Source organism: Carcharodon carcharias, chromosome 22, assembly GCF_017639515.1.
Source record: "Carcharodon carcharias isolate sCarCar2 chromosome 22, sCarCar2.pri, whole genome shotgun sequence".
In the NCBI taxonomy this organism is placed as follows: Eukaryota; Metazoa; Chordata; class Chondrichthyes; order Lamniformes; family Lamnidae; genus Carcharodon; species Carcharodon carcharias.
This window is the reverse complement of record NC_054488.1, coordinates 31,717,674-31,740,846: the sequence shown is the minus strand read 5'-3', so window position 1 is coordinate 31,740,846 and position 23,173 is coordinate 31,717,674. Positions and strand designations below refer to the sequence as shown.

At 41.3% G+C, this 23,173-nt stretch overlaps 1 protein-coding gene across 3 annotated transcripts in view; it reads left to right on the top strand.

Moving 5' to 3' along the window:
* Positions 1-23,173, top strand: part of usp43a (ubiquitin specific peptidase 43a) — a 603,671-nt gene that overhangs the window by 111,380 nt on the left and 469,118 nt on the right. For all 3 annotated transcript variants that reach the window (XM_041217140.1, XM_041217139.1, XM_041217138.1), the window contains exon 3: positions 7,245-7,345. In XM_041217140.1, coding sequence (XP_041073074.1) covers positions 7,245-7,345 — 101 coding nt within the window. The remainder of the gene's footprint in view (positions 1-7,244; positions 7,346-23,173) is intronic.

The window sequence follows — 23,173 nt, the reverse complement described above, 5'->3', positions numbered from 1 at the left end:
AATCCTGTAAAATATAGGGGAACTCTTGGATGTAAATAAAAGTAGAATGGGGAGAGTGCTGTTGAGATTTTCAGATTTAAGGTGCAAGTGTTTATAAAGGATAGTGTTAAATTAGTAGCAATTGCTTTGCTAAACACTTGTACAAAAGTTTTGTTTATAACGTGATATCTTGTGTTGTAATTTGTTAAGTTAATAACTGGGAGTTTGAATTTCTTTTCAAAGGTTACTGGTCTCTATTGAGGTCATAACAAAGGCATTATATAAATGTAAGTTATTTTTGCAGCAAAACAAGGCAATTGTGAGGTCTTCACCCCTGATGCTCTACATAATCCCCTTTTTACATTGGTAGTTTGATTGTGGGCAAGCAGCATCTAATAGGAGAGGAACAGATGTAGATTCAGCCAAATTCAATACACATGCTATATCAGTGTAATTTTATGTCACAAGTTGAGCTTGCTAAGTGCTCCACCACCACGGTACAGTGGAAACTATTATCTTTACATTTAGCAGTGCCTTTGGATGTGTAAGATCCAGGCTTGAACAGTTAGTGGTTCTGCATAATGCAAAAGTGTTTTTTAATGGGAAAGAAGGCTGTCTAGGTTCTAGCTGGGATTATTCACGAAGGGATGTACTAGATTATCATAGTACTAATTCCAAAAGCCTGTTGGACACACATTCCTGCTTCATCTTCTCCCTGGGTGTCTGAAAAGCCACACAATGGGGACATGTGTAATGTGCTGGCATTGCTGGCTCTAGATCCTGTGATAACGGCAGCAACTATGACGAAGAGCTTTGTGGATTTGTTCAATCAGAAGAAGCATAAAAAGAATATCCCATTGACTGATGACCTCTGTGAATGAAACCAGCAGATTGGAAACTCGTAGCATTAGTGCAGTACAAAAGCAATTAATAACTGCTCTTCATTTTAGACAAAAGAGTGTAGGGCTGCTGTTTTTGTCACCGTTGTGCTATGCACTTCCAATAAGTGCTTTGCTCAAGATGTATTTGAAATAATTTTTCTCAAAAGTAAAATATGGTCAACTAGCTGTGATTGGCTAGGAACCAATATTTAAATATGTTTGAGCTTTCACAAATTAATCATTAATGGTTTTGACAATTTACAAGGTGCCCAAGTTATTCTTGCGCCTCTCATTACTCTGTTGCTGTGCCTCTGTTATTGTTCAGTAGCCATAAGGATTAATGTGAGCCATGTATATTATCTTCTAAATGTAGTGTTTCCTGTCAGAAGCACACTCATTCTAAGTAAACTAATTCACAACACCATTACTAACAATTTAAAAATTACAATGCATCAGCATGCAAGTGCTGCAATTATCCTATTTCCTAACCTATGTACTTGAAAGCTAATTACTTCACTATTCAGTGCTTTTTGGGCAACTTGCAAATACAGTTTTAATGATGGTAATGGAAATTTAGCAGTGCCTTGGAATCATATAGCACAGAAGGGGGTTGTTTGGCCTAAACCAGCTCTTTGGAAGAACCATCCAATTAGTCTCACTCACTCTTTCCATGTATTTTTTCCCTTCAAGTATTTATCCCGTTTTCTTTTGAATGTTACTAATTACTATGCTTCCACCAGCCCTCAGGCAGTGCATTCCAGATCACAACAACAAACTGTGTTTAAAGAAAAAATGTTTCCTCTGGCTCTTTGGCACATCACTGACCTTTTGCCATTGGAAACAATTCCTCCTTATTTACTCTACTGAAACCGACATGATTTTGAACATCTTTGTCGAAATTTCTCTTAACTGATCTCCAGTTGATCCACAGAAGCAAAGTTCCTTCATTCCTGGTACCATTCTTGTAAGTCTCCTCTTCTGTACCACTCTAAGGACTTGACATCCTTCCTTAAGTGTGCTACCTGGAATTGAACACAGTACTCCAGATGAGGTCTAGCCAGTGTTTTACACAGGCTCAGCATAATTTCCTTGCTTTTGTACTGCTCTTTGATTAATAAAGCCAAGATTCTGTATGCTTTTTAACCATCTTCTCAACTTGTCCTGCTACCTTTAAAGATTTGTGCTCACAGGTCTCTATGTTCCTGCACTCCTTTTAAAATTGTATCATTTAGTTCACAGTACCTCTCTGCACTCTTAAATTTTATTAGCCATGTGTCTACCTATTTCACCATTTCTATGCCCTTCTAAAGTCTGTTACAAGTCTGTAACTATCCTCCTAATTGTTTACGACATTTCCAAGTTTGGTATCATACGCAAGCTTTGAAACTATGTCCTGTCCACCCAAGTCCATATCTTTTGTCTATATCAAGAAGAACAGTGGTCTTAATACTGACCCCTGAACATCACCCTTACCTCTCTCTGGCCTGAAAAATAACTGCTCACTGGTACTTTCTGTTTTCTGGCCTTTAACCAAGTTTATGTTGCCACTATCCTTTAATCCATGGCTTTAAATTTGCCTACAAATCTATTATGTGATACTTTATCAAATGTCTTTTGAAAGTCCATGTACACCTCAAGCATGCTCCCTCATCAGCCCTCTTCATTACTTCATCAAAGAACTCTGTTTTTCGAAGAGAACCTTTTATGAGGAATAACGGTAAGATTCCTAGTCCATACTGCCAATGATAGAGAATAAAAGGAGGCACAAGAGCCACATTGGTGTATTTGCACCATTTTTACATCAAGTATGATTTTGTGATAGGTATTGATTTCAACAAGCGTGAAATACAATAATTCCTCACTTAATCCCCTGGTTGTGTTCTTTAAATGTGCGATTTTAAGTGAAATGATTTAAAGTGAATCAGATTTTCCCATAACCATTAATGTATTAACTGGAGTTAGCTTCCACAGCAAGTTTTTCCGCCAGTCTCCAGCGAGCCCCCCCACACCCCTCCCCCGATCCTCATTGATTCTCTCTCTCTCTCCGATTCCCAGTGAGCCTCTCCCCAGTCTGTTACTTGGAAGTGGAAACAACAAATTGATAATACCTTTGGCCATTTGGAGCAAGGCAGTGAGCGGAGCATCAAGCAGGGTGGGGCCGAGGAGGGGGAGCGGGGCAGAAGTAGTGCTGATCTAGAAGTCTCCCAAGGTTGCAGCCAAACATCTCGACTGTTCCATCTCTGCCTCCAAAGGCCCTGGAGGCGGGGTCATTGAATATTTTTAAGGTAGAGATAGATTTATTCTTCTTAGGTAAGGGAATCAAAGATTATTGGGGGTAGATGGGAATGTGGAATTCTAAACAAACAGATCAGCCACGATCTTATTGAATGGCAGAGCAGGCTCGAGGGGCCAAATGGCCGACCTCTGCTCCTATTTCATATGTTCATATGTTCGTGTTGTCTGTCAGTGATGATGTACAACCTGTGATGACGATGCAAAAGCAGAAATTGTGACATAAATCAGAAGACATTCCCTAAAGAATAAACAACTTTAAAATATAACAGCGTTAAATGGGGTGATTTAGTAAGGATTTACTGTAATCTTATCAAAAACAGGCCATACCTTCATTTATATATTATATCACACTGAAAAGAAGCCGAGTCTGATTTTTTTTTGTCCAGTTAGGCCAGGATTGAGCTCACCTCTTAGAAACGGATGTAAGGGAAACCTCATTATTGACGCTCTTTTAGAGCCCCAGTCCTTTTTAAATTATTTTGGTTTTAGTACATTTTTAGTCTAGTTGTTACATAACAGTAACTCTACTTCAAAAAAAATGATTCATTGAACATCAATTGCCTGGGACGTGTTGAGGCGGTGATGAGTTGTTACATAAACACAAGTTCGTTCATTCTTATGCACTTCTGACATAGTGCCATTCATTGAAGTTTTTTTCTCTTCCTCCTGAGTTATATTTTTATGTAGGACCAATAGTAGCTGAATATCATCTGCTAATTCACTGAAAATTGACTGTATTTGAAATCCTTGCAAGATTGCAAAATGGGAAGAAGTACAAATATCATTGTGTTACAAAGCATCTCAATGAAAAGTCTCTGGTGGTTAGCAAGCCAATCTCAAATTAGAAATGAAAATTGGTTTTGAAAGTCTCCCAACTGCAGGATTTCACAGTTGAAGCGGTGAAAAGTGAACAAAAATATACACTTGAATGCTTAAATCAGCCATTATATTGTCAGCCCTGGCATTGATCCTCCACTAGCTGGACTTCAACTGCAACCATTTGCAGGTTTGGGCCATCTGCTCCAAGGACCTTTGCAACCAAGTTATACCATAAGGCCAGTGAAAGGCTTTTTCTTGCTATGTGTGCTGCCCTGCTATTCACTGGGGAGGTTTGCGTGGGCTGGATGCCTGGGGTACCACCTCATGCAGCACTGGCTCACTGCTGACACAGCACATCTGGATGCTGAACTATTCCATCTTTTCCGGTGAGCTTTTCTGCCGCAACATTTATTTTTATAGCTGCTGTGTTTTGGCAGCCATTCTTGCATCCCAGACACTGTCCGAAATGGCTATTTACCTTATTATGTAGCGACATTCCTTTAATGTTGCAAGTATTTTACCCTGGCATCCCATACAGAAGTTCACTTGCGAGAGCTTGTGGGTCTGTTATCCCGGGCCTGCAAGAAGTTTGGACTGATAGTCGGGGTCAGGAACACCAAAGTTATGGGCCAGGAAATAGAGACTCCACCTTCCATCACTCTGGAGGTCATCAACTGCTTCACATAACTTTGATCAACAGTTACCAGCAACCTGTCCCTCGATGCTGAAATCAGCACCAGGATTGCCTAGGCCTCAGCTGTCATGTCAAAGTTGAGAAGTCGAGTGTTGACCAACTGCAAACTAATTGAAAATACAAAGCTCCGTGTATACCAGGCTTGTGTTCTCAGCACCCTCCTTTACAGTAGTGAGGTGTGGATAACTTATGTAAATCAAGAAAAGCAGCTGAACAGCTTCCACCTCTGCTACCGCGGACAAATATTGGGCATCTCCTGGCAAGACAGAGTGCCAAATATGGAAATACACTGGCGTGCAGGGATCCCCAGCATATTTGCTCTCTTGAATCAATGGTCACTCTGTGGGCTGAATGGATGATTGCTGTATCACCAAAGCCATGCTGTATAGTGAGCTTACTATTGGCACGAGACCAATAGATCACTCACATCTGCGATATAAGGATATCTGCAAGTGAGACTTCAAGTTGACTGGGATTGGAATCGATGCATGGTGTTTTTAAAATATTTTGGGGGGAATATTGTGTTGTTCTGTATGTCTTAATGGGTGTAATTTAATTAAGCCGGGCAATATTTTGATAGGAGTCAGGTTGTCTGGAGGTTTGGAAACATGAAAAGGACAGAGGTGTTAAGTTGAAGTACAATAGGTTAGATCTAACATTGGCATTTTTAGATAAGTTGAGAGTTTGTTTGAATATCAAAGGGGAGTCGGAGGTGACAAGAAAATATTTGCATTTTGCAGGAGTTCATAGGTACACAAGTAGTGAGGATATAATATTCTATTGACCTAAAAGCAAAGACAAGATAGAAACATGAATGATCTTATATTTGGAAGGGTTTGAGTTTCAAAGAGGTGTGTGAGAACAATGGAATGAAGATGAAAGGGGAAAAAGGTATATTAGAGTTACAGTGGATAGCTGTTGAGCTGGGGATGGCCGGTAATGGCTGGAGCTCTTTGAGCTGTTGAGATAGCTGGAGCTCTGTGCTGGGAGAGGAATCAGTTTTAATCACCCATCTAGTCAAGCCAGAAAAGTCTTGGGCTGCAGAAAGCAGTTTTATTCTGAAGTGGATTCCACTGCAGAGTGGAAGAGGGTAAAAGTCATGTGGCACATCTTTATTGAAGCTACAGCAGTTTGCCTTGTGTAATATTACTGGATTTCATATTTAAACATCCATAAGGAAGAGTAGCCTGGAAAGTGGTTACTTGTGGGTTTGACCAAGTAGAGAGTTTTTGGGGGAATGTTTTGTAAGACTACCCTTAATTGTGTAACTGTAATCTTGTGTGCTTAAGTTTTCTTTTATTTTTTTGTTCGTGAAAACTTTTAATTTAAATAAAGACAAGTGTTACTGGACCTCCTACTGCTGAGATTAATACCTTGTCGTCTTGTTATCAGAATTCAAAAAATAAGTTGTGGCCGTAAGCTAAGTTTCCCTCTGGGATTTGGTTTGTGCAGCAATTAACACAGGCTGTGGCCATAACAATGGGAAGTCCTTGCTACTGATCGGAGTGCCTGGAAATGAGCAGTCAGGAAGGGCATGGAAAAAGCAGAGGACAAAAGAAATGAGCAGATGGTGGAAAAGAGCCTGCCAGAAGAAAAAGATATCAGTCGACCTCAGGTCAATGTTACTGCTCTGTGCCAGCTGTGGAAGGGACTGCCTGGCATGAATCGACATTTGCAGCCACAACAGACAACGTTTATTACCGAAGTGACACAGATCCAGGGCACAGTCCGTCGTCTCCTGAGACGGACAAACGCCAGTAACTAAATAAATATTTTTTCTGTCCTGCACTTGGCAGCCTCCAGCTCCACGTGCAGAGTTCACCATGAATATGCAATGAGGACCAATCTGGGGAATCTGCCTTGTGGGAAACCAGCAAGTATGTTGCTGTACTGCTTTCTCTAAGAATTTACTTTCTATTTTCACCTCATTTCCCTTTCTTCTCTTGTTCCTTGGGTTTCTGCTCCCACTGTTCATCTACTTGCTTTGCTCTTCCCAACCCTTTTATACTGAGACATTGGATCGTTAGATGGTGGGACATCTCCCGTCAGTCTAAAGCAGCCTAGAAGCCAGGGTCTATGAGGATCTTGCATTTATAGGATCGGCACAGCACAGAAGGGGGCCATTTGGCCTGTCATGTTTGTGCTGACTCCCTGCAAGAGCAACTCAGCGAACCCCTTCCGCTGCTTTTCCCCCATAGCCGTGCAAATCATTTCTCTTCAGTTAATTATCCAATTCTCTTTAGAAAGTGTGATTGAATCTGCCTCCACCACACTGTCAGGCAGTGCATTCTATATCCTAACCACTTCTTGGGTAAAATTTACAAGAAAATATTTGAAGTGTTTGTTGCTTAAGCGCAATGACAGATTGACTATTTGATTCCTAGGGGAATGTATTCTGTGAAAGTATGTGGGATCACAATTAAGAGGTTTTTCATCTACTGTTTAAATTGAGCCATCCAGAAAGCTCTTTGGCTATGTAAGGCAAAGAACAATATTGGAAATTTTCCTAAGGATTCAAATCTTCTATGTAAATATATTTTAACAATTGTCCTTACCAATGTTCATCTTTTTTTCAGCCTTCCAATGGCGGGGGTGAAAATTCTACAGGAAGTCACCAAAGCGCACAGCAGGTTGGAATTCAGAGTTTTGTTCAAGAACTTTTTCAAGCACAGTACAGGTAATGATGATGAGCAACATGTTAAATATAGCACTAATCCAATCTTCAACCCCACAGGAAATGTAAAAAGAATAATTTGAAGATTTGTTTTTGTCCTTCCACAGCAATGAGTAACTTGCCAATAGGAATTTGGAAGTAAGCATGGTGTTTCCCCCTCCCTGTGAAGCTGTCACTGATAGCACTTTGAAAAGTCTTTATAATAAGTAAATACTACAATTTCAAATGAGCCTGAAATACAATCTGGAGCTACAGAGCACTGGGAATGCTTGTATAATGGGAATAACTCCAGCCAGTTAGGGAGGTTTCCCAGAACCTTGTATCTCAGTAACAGTGCTTAGATTGGTTTGAAGTCACTGCTCTTGCTGTTTCTCAGGGAGCTGCTCTGCTGCACTCTCCATTCATGATGTTACTGGTGTAGCTAATTAGGGATGTTTCCAGACATGTCTGAGTGCGACTGTGATTTTACTCAATAGAATAGGCTGGTACTTTGAGCATTCCTTCCCTTTTTAGCGCCAATTCAGATTAGCAGCCACTCGCTGAGGGACAAAAGCGATTCAGATTGTTCAGGAGAAAAAAAAGGTACTGGGAACTCTGCTTCAGTCAATATCAGCTAAATTGTTAATGTAAGTAGCAAAGAAAATTCCTCAGTCTGCAGAATAAAATAAGGAGCTGAACAACATTTTGTATTTATTGAGTATACAAAGAAGACTGCCTCTCTTTGTTATTTATAACAATCTGAAACATACAGCAAATGAGAAAATATCTCCCTTCATCTCTCCCCTTCCCCCAGGCCCGGCCCCAGTCCAGGAGGTCACAATGTATTGCTCACAATGTCCATTTAGTGCTTTTACCTCAGGAGATTACAGCTGTGTTTAAACATGAGTTTGGAAGTGCGACTCAGTGACTTCTAGACCATTTTATTTTAATTTACGCAGGCAATAAAATAGTTTACCCACAGTTATTCCTGTTAATCTTGTTGGCAAATCCGAGACAAAATGGAACCTCTGGATCAACGTTCATTTTGGGAGCAGCTTTTGAAAGGAAGAAGTGAGGCAATAATGTTTTATTAGTTTATAGATGTGCTGGGCTTGTTTTGGTTGACTGATATACACTCCAAGCATTCCTTCAGTAAAGCCTGGGTAGTTAAATCTTCCAGCAAATCAGGGAGGTTTACTCTTATAGGAAATGGTGCAATTGCTTCAGAGAAAACTTTAAGTCTATCTTGTGTTTTAACACATTTATTGGAGCAAAATATCTGTTGAAAATGAAGACTTGTATTCTGTTGGTAATCATACCTGAGTACACTCCTGTAACGTATCGTGGGGTGTTTAACTGTGCCATAGAAATGAAAGTTGTTTTATCAATACCTGGGCAATTTTACATATTTGAGGAGTTTCCTGCGAGTTTTTTTTTTAAAGCATTTTGTGCAAAATTCTCTGCTCCCTTCCCCTTAAGTTGTTTTTGTAAGAAGCTGAAACTTTGTATGCATGTGAAATATCTTCCTTTTCTATGTGTTCCCTTAGAGTTTTAATAACATGATTGTGGTAATCAGACTGGATGAGGTTAAATTTCAAGACACTGGAGTAAGTTCCTCAGCCAGTGCTCCCTATGTCATGATGCACAGAACAAATGCAGTGAGTCAGAGATGCTGGATGTACCAAATGTCATTATGTCATTATATTATTCTGTATTCTGAGATAGAGAGGGAATATTCCTGTCTCCATGTTTGGGCCTATTGCATTATTTGGATGTAGTAAATACAGGGATGTTGGGATGGGAGGGGCATACCTATAATGAAAGCTGTCCCATTTTTGGTCCATTTGAAATTAATGGGTGGTATTTTGTGCTCTTCCCTGAGTTTGGAGGCAGGGAGGGCAGTTAATTGGGTTGGATGGTGCTGGGTCGGGACCCCTCCACCTTTCCACTTCCACCCGATTAGGTCCAGGTGGGAAGGCCCGTGGCAGCCTTCCTGGTCTGGACCAGTTAAGGCCCTTAAGGGGCAATTAAGGGCCTCTTCCCACCGCTGCTGGTATTAATCCATTGGTGGGCGGACATGTTGCATGATATGCAAACCTGTGTGGGTTACTTGTGGTCTCCCACATGGGTCCTTCTTTCCAGGCCTCCAGTGTCTGATTGAGAGACCCAGTATTAGGAAGGGGAGGGCCCCACTGAGAGCCACCCTGTCGCCGTCTTTGCTGCCAATGCCCTCCCCTATGATCCCCGACCAGCGAAACCCCTCCTGCCATCACTAACCTCTAACCTGGGTTGATCTGTGATTCAGGACCTCCTTTGGGTTTGTACCAGCATCAGCCACCACCTCCTCAGTGGTGCTGCTTAACAAAAGAACTGCCAGTGTCTGATTGGCTGACAGCTCTCAGCGGGTGTGACTTCCCACCTCTTGGGTCCTGATCCTATGAAAGGCCTGCTGGTGACCTCTTAAATGCCTGATTGGCTCGTATTAAGATGGGTCTTGCCAGGAGGAGGCAGCACTGGTCTCGCTCTGTCTCTCCATCTGGCAGCCAAGACCCCTTGTTGCCTCCAAAAATTACCGCAATGGATGCAAAATCCACCTGGAATCTTTGATCGGCATATGTTCCTCTCCCATTGATTTTTCTGCCTTCATTGTACCTGGTGATCCAATGACCTAGTTGTAGCAATAGGAAATTCTGTCCCAGAAAATTGGGCTTGTAGTGGACAAAGTAGTACTTTAACAGAGTGGCAGAATCAATTATTGAACATTTGAGTTCCTGTGAAAATCCAGCTCTTTAATCTGTTTGTTTAATATGTTCTGAAAGTATAGTTTATTTGAAAGTTAGACCAAGATTTTTTTCGAATTATATAAAGCCAATCCTTTCAGCATAAATGAACATAAGATTTTTGTATTTAATGATATATGTATGTGTTGCATCATTTTACCATTGAAAGCCACATAATGGCCTAGATTTTCCTGCCAAAACAATGCTGAGGCTAATGGTGTTGCAGAAATGATACAGCAACTTCATGCAAGGGGCAGAAGTGCAATTAAACTCTCATATTGAAAAGTTGCTGCCTGAGCTCTGCTGCTTTGCCATTGGCATTGTGAAAACATCACGGTGATGTCCAGTTCATGGTTGAATGTGGTGAAGTTATTGTATTTGTGCTACAGATACAAACTAAACTCTCCAGAGAAAGTTAAGCGTTGTTCATGCCAATCTAAGTACCCATTTAACAATGTGACAAGTGGCAATTACCACCAAACAACCTCTGGCACTTAAAATTATCAGTTCCAAATGTGGAATTTCCTTTCTTAAAGTTTGAACTGGTTTTGGAGGTTTTAAATGTATAAAATATAAAATTAAACTTTTTAGTATTTCCCCTTTTCTTTAACTGAGTCCAATCTCTCTTTCCCTCTATTTCTCTTCCTATACCTGATTTGACAATGAATTCACCCACTCTAATTTACACTTTCACAATTCTTCAATCTGATGGGTTAAGGAGATATTCAGTTGCTTACCCCTGCTCATACAGGTCTCAGATGCCCTGTTTCCCCTCATTGTACTTGCAGCAACTTTGAATGCAAAAAATGTGAAATCTAAATGTTCAAGGGCATGAGTAACTAATTCCAGATATTGTTAGATGCCCAGTGACATCATAATCTGGCCCAAGCCATTTTTTTCTTCATTGTTTGATCCTATTGATCTCTCATCCTCTGTAAACTATTCTCAACAGATCCCTGAAGTAGGTTTGCCTAGCAGCTATGCTTCTGCCAGTGGTACTGCTCAGGTCAGCTTCAGGAGCGCAGAAGCAAGACAGTCTGATTTGCTCTTTATAAATATTATAATGTTTCTATTTCCATGACCAGGGGAAAATGGCATTTTCATTTCTTGCCTTATTACCATCTACATAGGCCCTGGCAAGATCAGGAAATTTATAATGTGGAATATCGTCAGTATTGGCTTGTGTCAGTAGGGATGAGGAGTGAAGTCATTTCTACAGGTGTGTTAATGACATTGAGATAGAAAGGATTGGAGCTTTGTGTGAGCTGTGTCAAACCATGGAGTAGGACAGACTGGTTGATCAAGTCAGAGTTGCCTCCCCTTCTCACTGCTGCATAATTACCTACAAATCGAGTCAATAAAAATACAATTAGAGGCTTCCAGTGTTTCCTTTATACAGCAATGGCCCTTGGAAATATTATCCATAGGTCAGCATGCTGACTGGTCTGAGGCACCTCGCTCTACCTCTATTACATTCCAGTCTGCAACCACCTCCAGTTGCTTGTCTAATATCATTGAGGATAATGAGGGCTAATATCCTCCAGGTGCAGCTTATTGGAAAATAAAGAAACATGTTCTCCCTGGAAGGAGATATTCTCTTTTATCCTCCAGCATTTCTGAAGGGTGGGGTGGCCTACTAAAGACTTTAGTAACTTGTTGGGCCAATAAAAATTCCCATTTAAGTTAACTTATTTTACAAACACATGAACAAACCAGGAGCAGAAGTACTTGGCCCCTCGAGCCTGTTCCGCCATTCAATAAGATCATGGCTGATCTGAAAATAACCTCAACCCCATATTCCTGCCTACCCATGATAACCTTTCGTTCCATTGTTAATCAAGATACGAACATATTTTTAAAATGAACTGAAAAATGAAAATAAACAAAGATGGCACTGAAAACAGAACCCTTAGAAAACAGTACATGTGTTAATTTTTTTTTAAATCTAGTAGTTTCTACCCATTGGCTTACATTTAGGCAATTAACTAATCAGAGAACTCCTGATATCAAAAATATGGTTTGGAATTAGAAAACTGCTATTTTCACATTTCAGATAAGTCAACTTTTAAATTCCTGTTTCAGTGTGAAATACAACAATCCTCAATCTGTGAAGGAAACCAAACATTCAGCTTATCAAAGCAAAGTCATTCTTAAGTATTAATATGTTTGCCCACAGGATAAGGTTAAACCAATTTTTCTGAAATCAGATTCCCAAATGAGTCGAACTTTGCTTTCCAAAAAAAAAAATGCAATTGTCCAAATCTAATATTCCTATCTGATGAAGATAAAATGTTGGCTGACAACAGTGTATAAGGATAACACAGTGTATAAACTTAAATTTGAAATGAATAGGATTGAAAGATAAGTTCTGCTCTTTACACCACCCCCCCCCCCGTACCCTCATTTATCAATAAACTTCTCAAGTAATTAAGAACTTAAGCACGTCAAACCATTCACCTGAAAGTCATTCTGAAGATTATTTAAATGAACTGAATCCTCACAATAAGCCAAAGGTTTAGAACAAATGTATGAAGACAACAGACTTTATTCTTAAATGCCCTGATTGAGAAATCCGTTTTTCGATTGATGATAAAGTAACAGTAATCTGCTATTGGGCAGCATTACACCTGAAGACATGAATCATTCTAAGATTTGTCTATAATCTATTTCCTATATTTGACATATTGATGACTCCCTTGAGGTGAAGAGAATTCAAAACAAAAAAAGAATGTGGTCAGTCCCCAGTATGTGCAAACATTCTTGTTCAACTTTACGGGCACACAAATGGTGACTGGAATCTTAATTCCAGTCTACAACACTTTTCTTTCAGACCTCCAGAGGGATTAATAAAGCCTGATTATAGGTACAAGACTTTGAGATCTGATAAGATAAATTTCACATTTTCAATTTAATTACTTCGTCCTTCTGTTTCAGTTTGCACAGCCTAAAATTCTAATGCATCAGTTAATTGCTAACTAAATTTAAGGCGATTTAAAAAAAGACTGTGGAACAATAAAAGGCTATTGTCCCAAAGACATCCATCTTTCCACAGACCACTCACACACAGCTTTCATCCCAATTTACCCCTTAATCCTTCTTTCTTCCAGACACGTGGGCACCTGTTTCTCACATTTATAATGGCTGCTTCAGTGGTCCTTATTATTCCTCAACTCTAGCATCTTTGGGATGAAAACATTCCACGTAACTTTTTTCTTACTCCTGGCTCCCTGATGTTTTAAATGCTCTTACGTATTATAGCAAGCAGTGAGACATTATCTAGTGTAGGGAGTGCTTGTCAAGCTTTTCTGTTTGCAAACATTGAAACATTCCCAGGGATCACCTGACCTAACCTTAAAAAGACTGTCAGGAACCCTAAGGAAAAAAAGTGAAGAAAACATTTGTTAGTATAAGGAAAATGAGGAAGAATCCAGAGATCTAATGATTGATAGGCAGAGATCTGATGATCCAGGTGAGCCCCACAATTTCCCTCCTGGACCCCTGGAGGCCCTTTCTTTTATTCTTTCATGGCATCGCTGGCAAGGTCAGCATTTGTTGCCCATCCCTAGTTTCCCTTAAGAAGGTGGTGATGAACCATACAAATAGTGTAGGTATACCTACAGTGCTGTAGAAAGGGAGTTCCAGGATTTTGATCCAGTGACAGTGAAGGAACGGCGATATAGTTGAAAGTCAGGATGGTGTATGGCCTGGAGGGGAACTTGCAAGTGGTGGCGTTCCCATGTGCTTGCTGCCTTTGTGCTCCTAGGTGGCAGAGGTTGTGGGTTTGGAAGGTGCTGTCGAAAGAGTCTTGGTGAATTGCTGCAGTGCATCTTCTAGATGGCACGCGCTGCTGCCACTGTGCATCGGTGGTGGAGAGAGTGAATATTGAAGGTGGTGGATGGGATGCCAATCAAGCGGGCTGCTTTGTCCTGGATGGTGTCGAACTTCTTGAATGTTGTTGGAGCGACACTCTTTCAAACAAGTAGGGAAGATGGCAAAATATTGGTGAAAAAATGAAGGGGATAAAAGCCAAGCACAAGACTCTGTACTTCTACAAAACTGGATAAAGGCAACATTAAAACAGTGTGTCTGCAAGGCATGATAATTGCACCAGCACTTTTGTGCAAAAAAATGACTGTTTAAAAAAACTACAAACTCCTAGTGGACTGCAGTCATCATGGTGTTGCTTGCTCACTGCTTAGTGCTTTATTGTCTTAATCTCTTATTTTCACCCATAATGGCGTCCTTGCCCCTTGCCCTTTACCTAGGCATCTCTCACTTGAGATGGGAGAGGGGCTGGGGGCGAGAAACGCTGACAATCTCTGCCGAGCATTAAGTGATTGCTCACAGCGTATGGAAACCATTGCCTTTGAAGATTGAATCCATGTAGTCAAAGTGATAAAAATGAATTGGAAATTGTACAGGGAACTAGATAGTGAAGGAGTGTCATATTTCCTTTTTGCAGGCCAAGTGCCAGGAACGCCAAACTAATGGAATGCAGGCTTGTTTGTTTAAGATAACCTTCTTTTAGGTTTGATCCTTTCTATCAGGTTAATTTATCAATATTGAAGGTTACGACTTTGTTATGCATTCAGTTTACTGCACCCATGAGGATAACCAACATGCTGTGGCTGACTAATCTGAAAGCCAGTCATCTATGCTGAAGCTGTTGTGCATTTGGGGGTTAGTGGAGTTTCATTGAAAAATAGGCCTTTGTTGCACTCAGTCTTAGTCAATCAGCTAGTTTCACTTTGGGGTTGCTGTTAGTACCAACCAAATGGAAAATGAGCTTAAAAAGAGACATCTCATTAACATCTGACCAAGTCAAATATCACCCCTCCCCACACCCCCCAACCCCACATTACACAATGCCAGAGGGGCCATAGAACACTTTCTTGCTGTAAAGATGCTGTGCAATTGTCAGGCCTTGTAGATGCACTGTCTTTATGGTTGGCTTTATCCAGTTCTGTATAAGTAAAGCATTTTTATGTTTCGCTTTTGTCTTACTCCTCTTCCTACCAGTTTTGTCTTCTCCTCTTGTGGGAACTGCTTTCTCTTGCTCCTTCTGCTCCCACAAAGGGAAAAGCAACCAAATTGCAGCTATTTTCCACTTCCACTGGTCCCTTTCTAATGTTTGTAAGGATTGCTGGCAAGGCCGCTCAGCTTTCTACAGATGGTGTGTATAGTGCCAGCTGTGTCTATTTTGACCTCAAAATCACAATCGGAGTCTTATCTTAGGGCCCTGACTTGCAGGTTACAAATACGTGCTCTGGCCATTCACCTCTGGATTCTATCCAAGGTGACAGCACTTGGACCACCAGTGAAAACTAATTGATAAGCGACCCAAAACCATTTCGACTGCTACCCCCTTGTTTATACCTGGCACAGGCCTTTAAAATTGGATCCCCTGTAATTTAAGGTGCTTTTAAATTTGGTGCTTCAATAATTTGGATTGCGAAAGTGCAGCTTTATGCCCAGGGTCCCTTCCTAAAACCATCAGCCCTATCCTGATGGCAGACTCAACAGTTTCCCCAGCTTGAACTGTAGAAATGTTGGTTGTAAATGCATCTTCAGTTGCAAGTTGCAATGTCCATAGTCATTATAATTTTGCAGGCTGTCAAATAACAGAGTTAAAAGCTATCTTTTTCAAGTAATTTGATTAGTGACATACCTGGGACATGTTTGAACGGCTTTGTCTACTTCTCACTACTGCGCCAATATTACAGAACCATACTAATGCTTCTGCATTATATTGTGGATTAGTTTTAGGCCCCCTTCATCCCACTTCATATTGACAGATGTCAAATTCAGCCTCAGATTGACCTTGTAGACACTTGAATGTATCCAGGATGATGTACACACATCTCTGAACTATGTTCCATTGTAATACTGAAGGAGCAAATTGATCTGCAATTCTTCCTAAAACTAAGCTGCAGCTTCCTGTACCTTCTATTTACTGTAGAAGAAGAAAAGATGAATTTTCTAGAAATGATTCTCAAACATTGTACAAATCATGCACTCAAAATACTTGACTTTACATTTGTGGAAAGCTGCAGGTGTAAATGAAGTAGCTCAAGCGCATCTGTGATAAGCACCCCTCTGGGGTAAGTAGTGAATCCAGCACATCCGGATCCTTTCATATATAACGTATTGATGCATATGCTTCAAAAAAGTGAAGCTTGGACATATGGAGTAAGAAGGAAGGTCTGTGGTTTAATCCATTACATCTGCTGAATTATTTGACGGCAGCTGGAGCAGCAGTTGAGGCACAAGCACTGGCCACTGGTCTAGAGAGGAGGCAAATCATCCAGGTTTACTGTTAGTGATAGCTATTCAGTGACCCTGCTGGGAAGCCTATGTCTGTGTGTGTGTCTCTGGGTTCAAAATTGAAGAAAGCTGGAGGAAAGCTGGGAGACCACAGGGCTCATGAATTTACTTGCTCTGCTTTTGAACTAGCTCCTTCTCTTGGCCGTAAGCAATCATAACATCGTTCAGTTCTCCCATATCAGTCTTGCGGGGGATGGGTGTCTACTGTAGAAGCTAGTCTTGGCTGCTGAATGAGTGGGATGGTTGGGTGGGGAGGGGATGTGGTTGGGAAGAGGGATTTATGTGTGTATAGTGGTGTGGGAGAGGAGCTTAATACAATGTGTGTATGGGGAGGCGGAACAGCGACTTTACTCTATCTTCTGGTACCAGGGAATGTGCAGAGCGAGGCTCAAACCTACATGAGTATATAAAATAATATTTTTTCAAATAACCATAGATTTTCATATTTACATGCAAATGGTAGCTTTATGATCTCTTGGAGCTATGTTCTATTTAAGTTCCTTTTGTTTTTGATTTCATTAAATATTGATTCTCCCTAACCAGTTCCATCTGAGAATAAAACACCTGCCCTTTAATTGTGGTTCTTTATATACATGTTAAAAATAACATTCCTTTGGTCCATCCAACCTTTTAAAGTGTAGATGATCATACGGGGGAGGTGCATTAGCTTAGAGAAAAAAAATCACTGAAATGTGAAGTATGTGTGAATTAAACCATTTGTTATCTGATGGTTAACTTCTGCTCCAGAATTAATGTGTGTGTATTCCCCGTGTTGCACCCAGGGGACCTTTGGAAGTCAGTATCCACACATTTGTCAGCATTCACTTGAAACAGAAGTATTAAGAGGAAAGAAACTTGAAATTAGAAGAACAAAACCAAGGAATGCTGGAGAGTGCTAATGGCTTGTAATTAAATTTTAAAAGCCAATGTGATACTTATTCACAGTTAGTTACTCTGTGCACAGCGGTTGGAATTTTCATTTTGGAAGTGGAGTGTGGGAGATTTATTTATAATAAGTGAACAAAAACATCTTATTAATAGATTCCAAGTTGAAATATTTAATTATACATATATATGTCTATACTTAGATTGCATGTTTATAATATTTGGTATTTGTGCTACTTTATCTATCTAAAGAAGAAAACCGTAAAAAAAAATTCAGCACAAATTCAGAAGGTAGTGTTGCTATGTGACTGATAAAGGAGTCAGTGAGAATGAAAAGGAGCCCTGTAAACCGACAGACGGACACACACACATATGCACACACACACACTAGCCTCCTGCCACCAATTGTTATCTAAGTCCATGAACATGTCCTTTTATTCCTTTATCCCTCATGTGCTTAACTAACTTCCCCTTAAATGCATCTATGCTTTAGCCTCAACTACACCTTGTGACAGTGAATCACTGAATTGTTACAGTATAGAAGGAAGCCATTCAGCCCATCATGTCTGCACTGGCTTTCTGAGCATTTTAACTTCCTACCAATCTCCTGCCTTTACCTGTAACCCTGCACATTGTTTCTATTTAAACAATCATCCAATGCCCTCTTGAATACCTCAATTGAACCTGCCTCCACCACACTTTCAGGCAGCGCATTCCAAACGCTAACAACTCGCTGTGTGAAAAAGTTTTTTTCTCCCCTCGCGTTTGCTCCTTTTGCAAAATATGTTAAAACTGTGTCCTCTCGATCTGTTTGAGTGAGAATAGTTTCTCCCCGTCTACTCTGTCCAGGCCCCTCATGATTTTGAAAACTTCTATCAAGTCTCCTCTCAGTCTTCTCCTCCAAGGAAAACAGTCCCAACTTCTCCAATCTTTCCTCATAACTGCAGAGTTTCATCCCTAGAACCTCTCTCGTAAACCTCTTCCACACTCTCTGTGGTGCGTTTGCATCCTTCCTATAGTGTGGCGCCCAGAATTGTACGCAATACTCCAGCTGAGTTCTAACCAGTGTCTTCACAGAACCATACAGTGCAGAAGAGGCTCATCAAATCTGCACTGACACACGAGAAACACCTGACCTAATCCCATTTATCAGCACTTGGCCCATAGCCTTGAATGTTATGACGTGCCAAGTGCTCATCCAGGTACTTTTTAAAGGATGTGAGGCAACCCGCCTCCACCACCCTCCCAGGCAGTGCATTCCAGACTGTCATCACCCTCTGGGTAAAAAAGTTTTTCCTCACATCCCCCTCTAAACCTCCTGCCTCTCACCTTGCACTTATGCTCCCTTGTGACTGACCCTTCAACTAAGGGGGACAGCTGCTCCCTATCCACCCTTTCCATGCCCCTCATAATCTTGTACACCTCGATCAGGTCATCCCTCATTCTTGTCTGTTCCAATGAAAACAACCCAAGTCTATCCAACCTCTCTTCATAACTTAAATGTTTCATCCCAGGCAACATCCTGGTGAATCTCCACTGCACCTCTTCCAGTACAATCACTTCCTTCCTATAATGTGGTGACCAGAACTGCACAGTACTCCAGCTGTGGCCTCACCAAGGTTCTATACAGCTCCAACATGACCTCCCAACTTTTGTAATCTATGCCTCGATTGATAAAGGCAAGTGTCCCATATGCCTTTTTCACCACCCCACTAACATGCCCCTCCGCCTTCAGAGATCTATGGACACACATTCCAAAGTCCCTTTGTTCCTCAGAACTTCTTAGTGTCATGCTGTTCATTGAATAATCCCTTGTCAAATTACTCCTTCCAAAGTGTATCACCTCACACTTTTCAGAGTTAAATTCCATCTGCCACTTATCTGCCCATTTGACCATCTTGTCTATATCTTCCGTAGCCCAAGACACTCAACCTCACTGTTAACCACCCGGCCAATCTTTGTGTCATCCACAAACTTACCCCCCACATTGTCATCTATGTCGTTTATATAAATTATGAATAACAGGGGACCCAGCACAGATCCCTGTGCTACGCCACTGGACACTGGCTTCCAGTCACTAAAGCATCCTTCTGTCATCACCCTCTGCCTCCTACAGCCAAACCAATTTTGAATCCACCTTATCAAATTACCCTGTATCCCATGTGCATTTACCATCTTTATAAGTCTCCCATGTGGGAGACTTGTCAGAGGCTTTGCTGAAATGCATATAAACTACATCAACTGCACTACCCTCATCTACACACCTGGTCACCTCCTCAAACAATCCAATCAAATTTGTTAGGCATGACGTCCCTCTGACAAAGCCATGCTGACTACCCTTGATCAAACCTTGCCTCTCCAAGTGGTGATAGATTCTCTCCTTCAGAATTTTCTCCAATAGTTTCTCTACCACTGATGTGAGACTCACTGGTCTGTAGTTCCCTGGCTTATCTCTATGACCCTTTTTAAACAGCAGAACCACATTAGCTATTCTCCAGTCCTTTGGCCAGAGGAATTAAAAATTTGGGTCAGAGCCCCTGCGATCTCCTCCCTTGCCTCCCTCAGCAGTCTGGGACACAAATCATCCGGACCTGGAAATTTGTCTACTTTTAAGCCTGCCAACACCTCCAATACCTTGTCATCGCCTACATCAATTTGCTTAAGAACATTGCAATCTCTCTCCCCGAGTTCCATACCTTCATCCTCAATCTGTTTGTTGAAGACGGATGTGAAGTGTTCGTTCAACACTCTAGTGATGTCATCTTGCTCCACCCATAGATTGCCCTCTTGGTCCCTAATGGGCCCTACTCTTTTCCTGGTTATCCTCTTCCCATTGATATACTTATAGAATATCCTGGGATTTCCCTACTTTTACCAGCCAGAGCTTTCTCATAACCCCCCTTTGCTCTCCTAATTGCTTTCTTAAGCTCCACCCTGCACTGTCTGTACTCCATGAGTGCCTCTGCTGATTTGCTTCCCTTGTACCTGCTAAAAACCTCTCTTTTCCTTCTCATTGTAACTTGAAAATCTCTGGTCATCCATGGTTCTCTGGGCTTGTTACTCCTTCCTATCACCCTAGAGGGAACATGTTGAACCTGTACCCACCCCATTTCCTTTTTGAATGCCCCCCACTGCTCCTCTGTAGATTTCCCCACAAGTAGCTGTTCCCAGTCTACCTTGGCCAGATCCTGCCTTATTTTACTAAAATCCACTCTCCCCCCAATCCAAAACATTTTTTTTGCAACTTGTCTATTTCTTTGTCCATAACAAACTTAAACTGTGCCATGTTGTGGTCTCTATCGCTAAAATGCTCCCCCACCACCACCTCAGCCACCTGATTGGCTTCATTCCCCAGAATTAGGTCCAGCAATGCACCGTCCCTTGTTGGACCCTCTACATATTGACCAAAAAAGTTCTCCTGTATACATTTTAAGAAATCCATTCCATCCAAGCCCTTAACACTGTCTATCCCAATTAATGTTGGGAAAGTTGAAATCACCTTATATAATTACCCTATTGTTATTGTTTTTACACACCTCTGCAAATTGTGCACATATTTGCTCCTCAATTTCCCGCTGACTATCTGGGGGTCTATAATAAACACCTAACAATGTATGTCTTATATAAGTTCATCATAACCTTCCTGCTCTTGTACTCTATGCCCCTATTAATGAAGCCTAGAATGCTGTATGCTCTACTGTCCTGCCACCTTTAATGACTAATGTACATATACACCTAGGTCACTCTGTTCCTGCACACTCTGTAGAAAACTATCCTTTTTAATACCGTCTTGCCATGTTCTTTGCACTGAAGTGTTTCACTTTTCACTTCTCCGCATTGAACTTCATCTGCCACCTGTCTGCCCACTCCACCAATGTGTCAATTTCCTTTTAAAGTTCTACACTGTCCTCCTCACAGTTTACAATTCTCCCAAGTTTTGAGTCGTCCGCAAACTTTGAAATTGTCCCCTGTACACCAAGATCTGGGTAATTTATATATGTCAAGAACAGCAAGTGAGTTTCCCATTCTTACCATGCTCACTTGGAGAAGAGGTTTCTCCTGTTTTCGCTTTTGTAATTATTAGTGACTATATTACATATTATAGCCCCTTGTTCTGGTTACACCTGCAAGAAAAATCGGTCTGGGTTTTCATCCTTCGAAGTAGGCAGGGGAGTCAGGAAAATTCCCAGCCCACTTGCCCACCTCAGGAGAAACTCCTGCACAGAAGGGGATCTTCATTGCTGGGGCCAGATGCTGGATGCGGGTTGAATTTGGGCTAGCTGACCCAGGAGGAAGTGCAGAAGCAGCCACAGTGGCTGCCAGGTGCAAAGGCGGGATGTTTAAAAGGCCCACATCAGTGCACTTGGACTTTCTCCCAGGAGATGAAAAACACAGGCCCTCCAGCCCTCACCCCCTCACCCTTCAAACACTCCCCATGTCCCATTCATGCCTCCACCCTCCCCCTCAGGTCCCCACGCCAAGCTCTGGCACTTCCATGCCCATTCACCCACTGTACAGTTTCTAAAACCAATGAATATCACAATGTAAAGTGGAACGTGTGAAAAAAAACTTAGAAAAATGTGTTCCATTGATAAATTTCTCATATGAAGAAAGGTCTGGACTGCAAGTTAATAAAAGTGTCAATCATCCAGGCCCTTTGACGTTTCAAAAACAACAAATCACAAGCACTTGAATCCACTTAACGTGTCAATAAACATAGTAAAATTGATCGCAATTAATCAGTGTTTCCTTTCGAGAGCTGGTATTCTGTTATTCAAACAGATGTCTACGCTCTCTGCCAAGCGTACATAATGATAGGAAATAAGTGGTCAAAGGAGGATGAGCGGCATTTTTATTTCCATGTGAACTTTAGCGTTGTGTTATGAATGCTGGATTTTATAAGATGGTTATGTTTTAAACTGTTTCCTTTAATTCAGGGTAAAGTCGAGTAATTTGGAAGGGGTGGAGGGGTGGGGTGGGGTATGACCATTATTCCCTCTAAGCATATAATACTACTAGCTTTCCCCAATTCACTTTATTCATTGAGAGAGACAGTTGAGGCTGGATATTTGTGGCATCAGAAGGACTCTGGAGCCATTTAAAAATGTTGGAGGGAGCCAATTCCAGGATTGGTGCCCCCAGTTTTCTCTGGTGCAGGATAAAGTGCGAGGAACGAGCCCATACCCTGCACTCCCGACCATTCCAGTGCCATTGTGGGGGGTTGGCATCTCCTACAACCCTTCAATTTTCACGGAGTTGGGCCTGCTTCTCCATGATTTGTGGTTCACGAATCTCAGAGGAGCCATGAACCATAGGATGGATTCGGAACCTTTTGAAAGGTGGCGTCAAAAGGTTTTACCGATGCCCCTTCTATGCCAACTCATTTCCCCCACCTATCCAGAATGGCCCCTCATACCCTCTATGCCAACTCGTTGTCCTTCCATGCGCATTTCCCAGTGTATACTGTGTACAGAACCAATGAACCCTATCATAACACTGACGTGTGAAGCTGCTTAGAGAAAGGTCACCCGTTCATCATTTTTGAAGAAGAGACTGGTGTTCCAACAGCCCTATAGAATGTCAATCAAACAGGCAATTAAAGTACCAACAATAGAAGCTTTGAGCACTTGACACCTCATGCAAATAAACATTGAAACATTGACAAAAGAGATCACAGAAAAAAGTAACTCATTAAACCCTCATAGAGATGTAAATCAAGCAATGTGAAAATTTTGTTATGCAATTCCTTTGAATTGATCACTGGGAAATTCATATCCCTTTTAAAAAGTTATTGGTCTCTATAGGGATCATACAGTTGAGACAATGGAATTTCCAGTGTTTTGTTTTAATAGTTTGTGCCCCA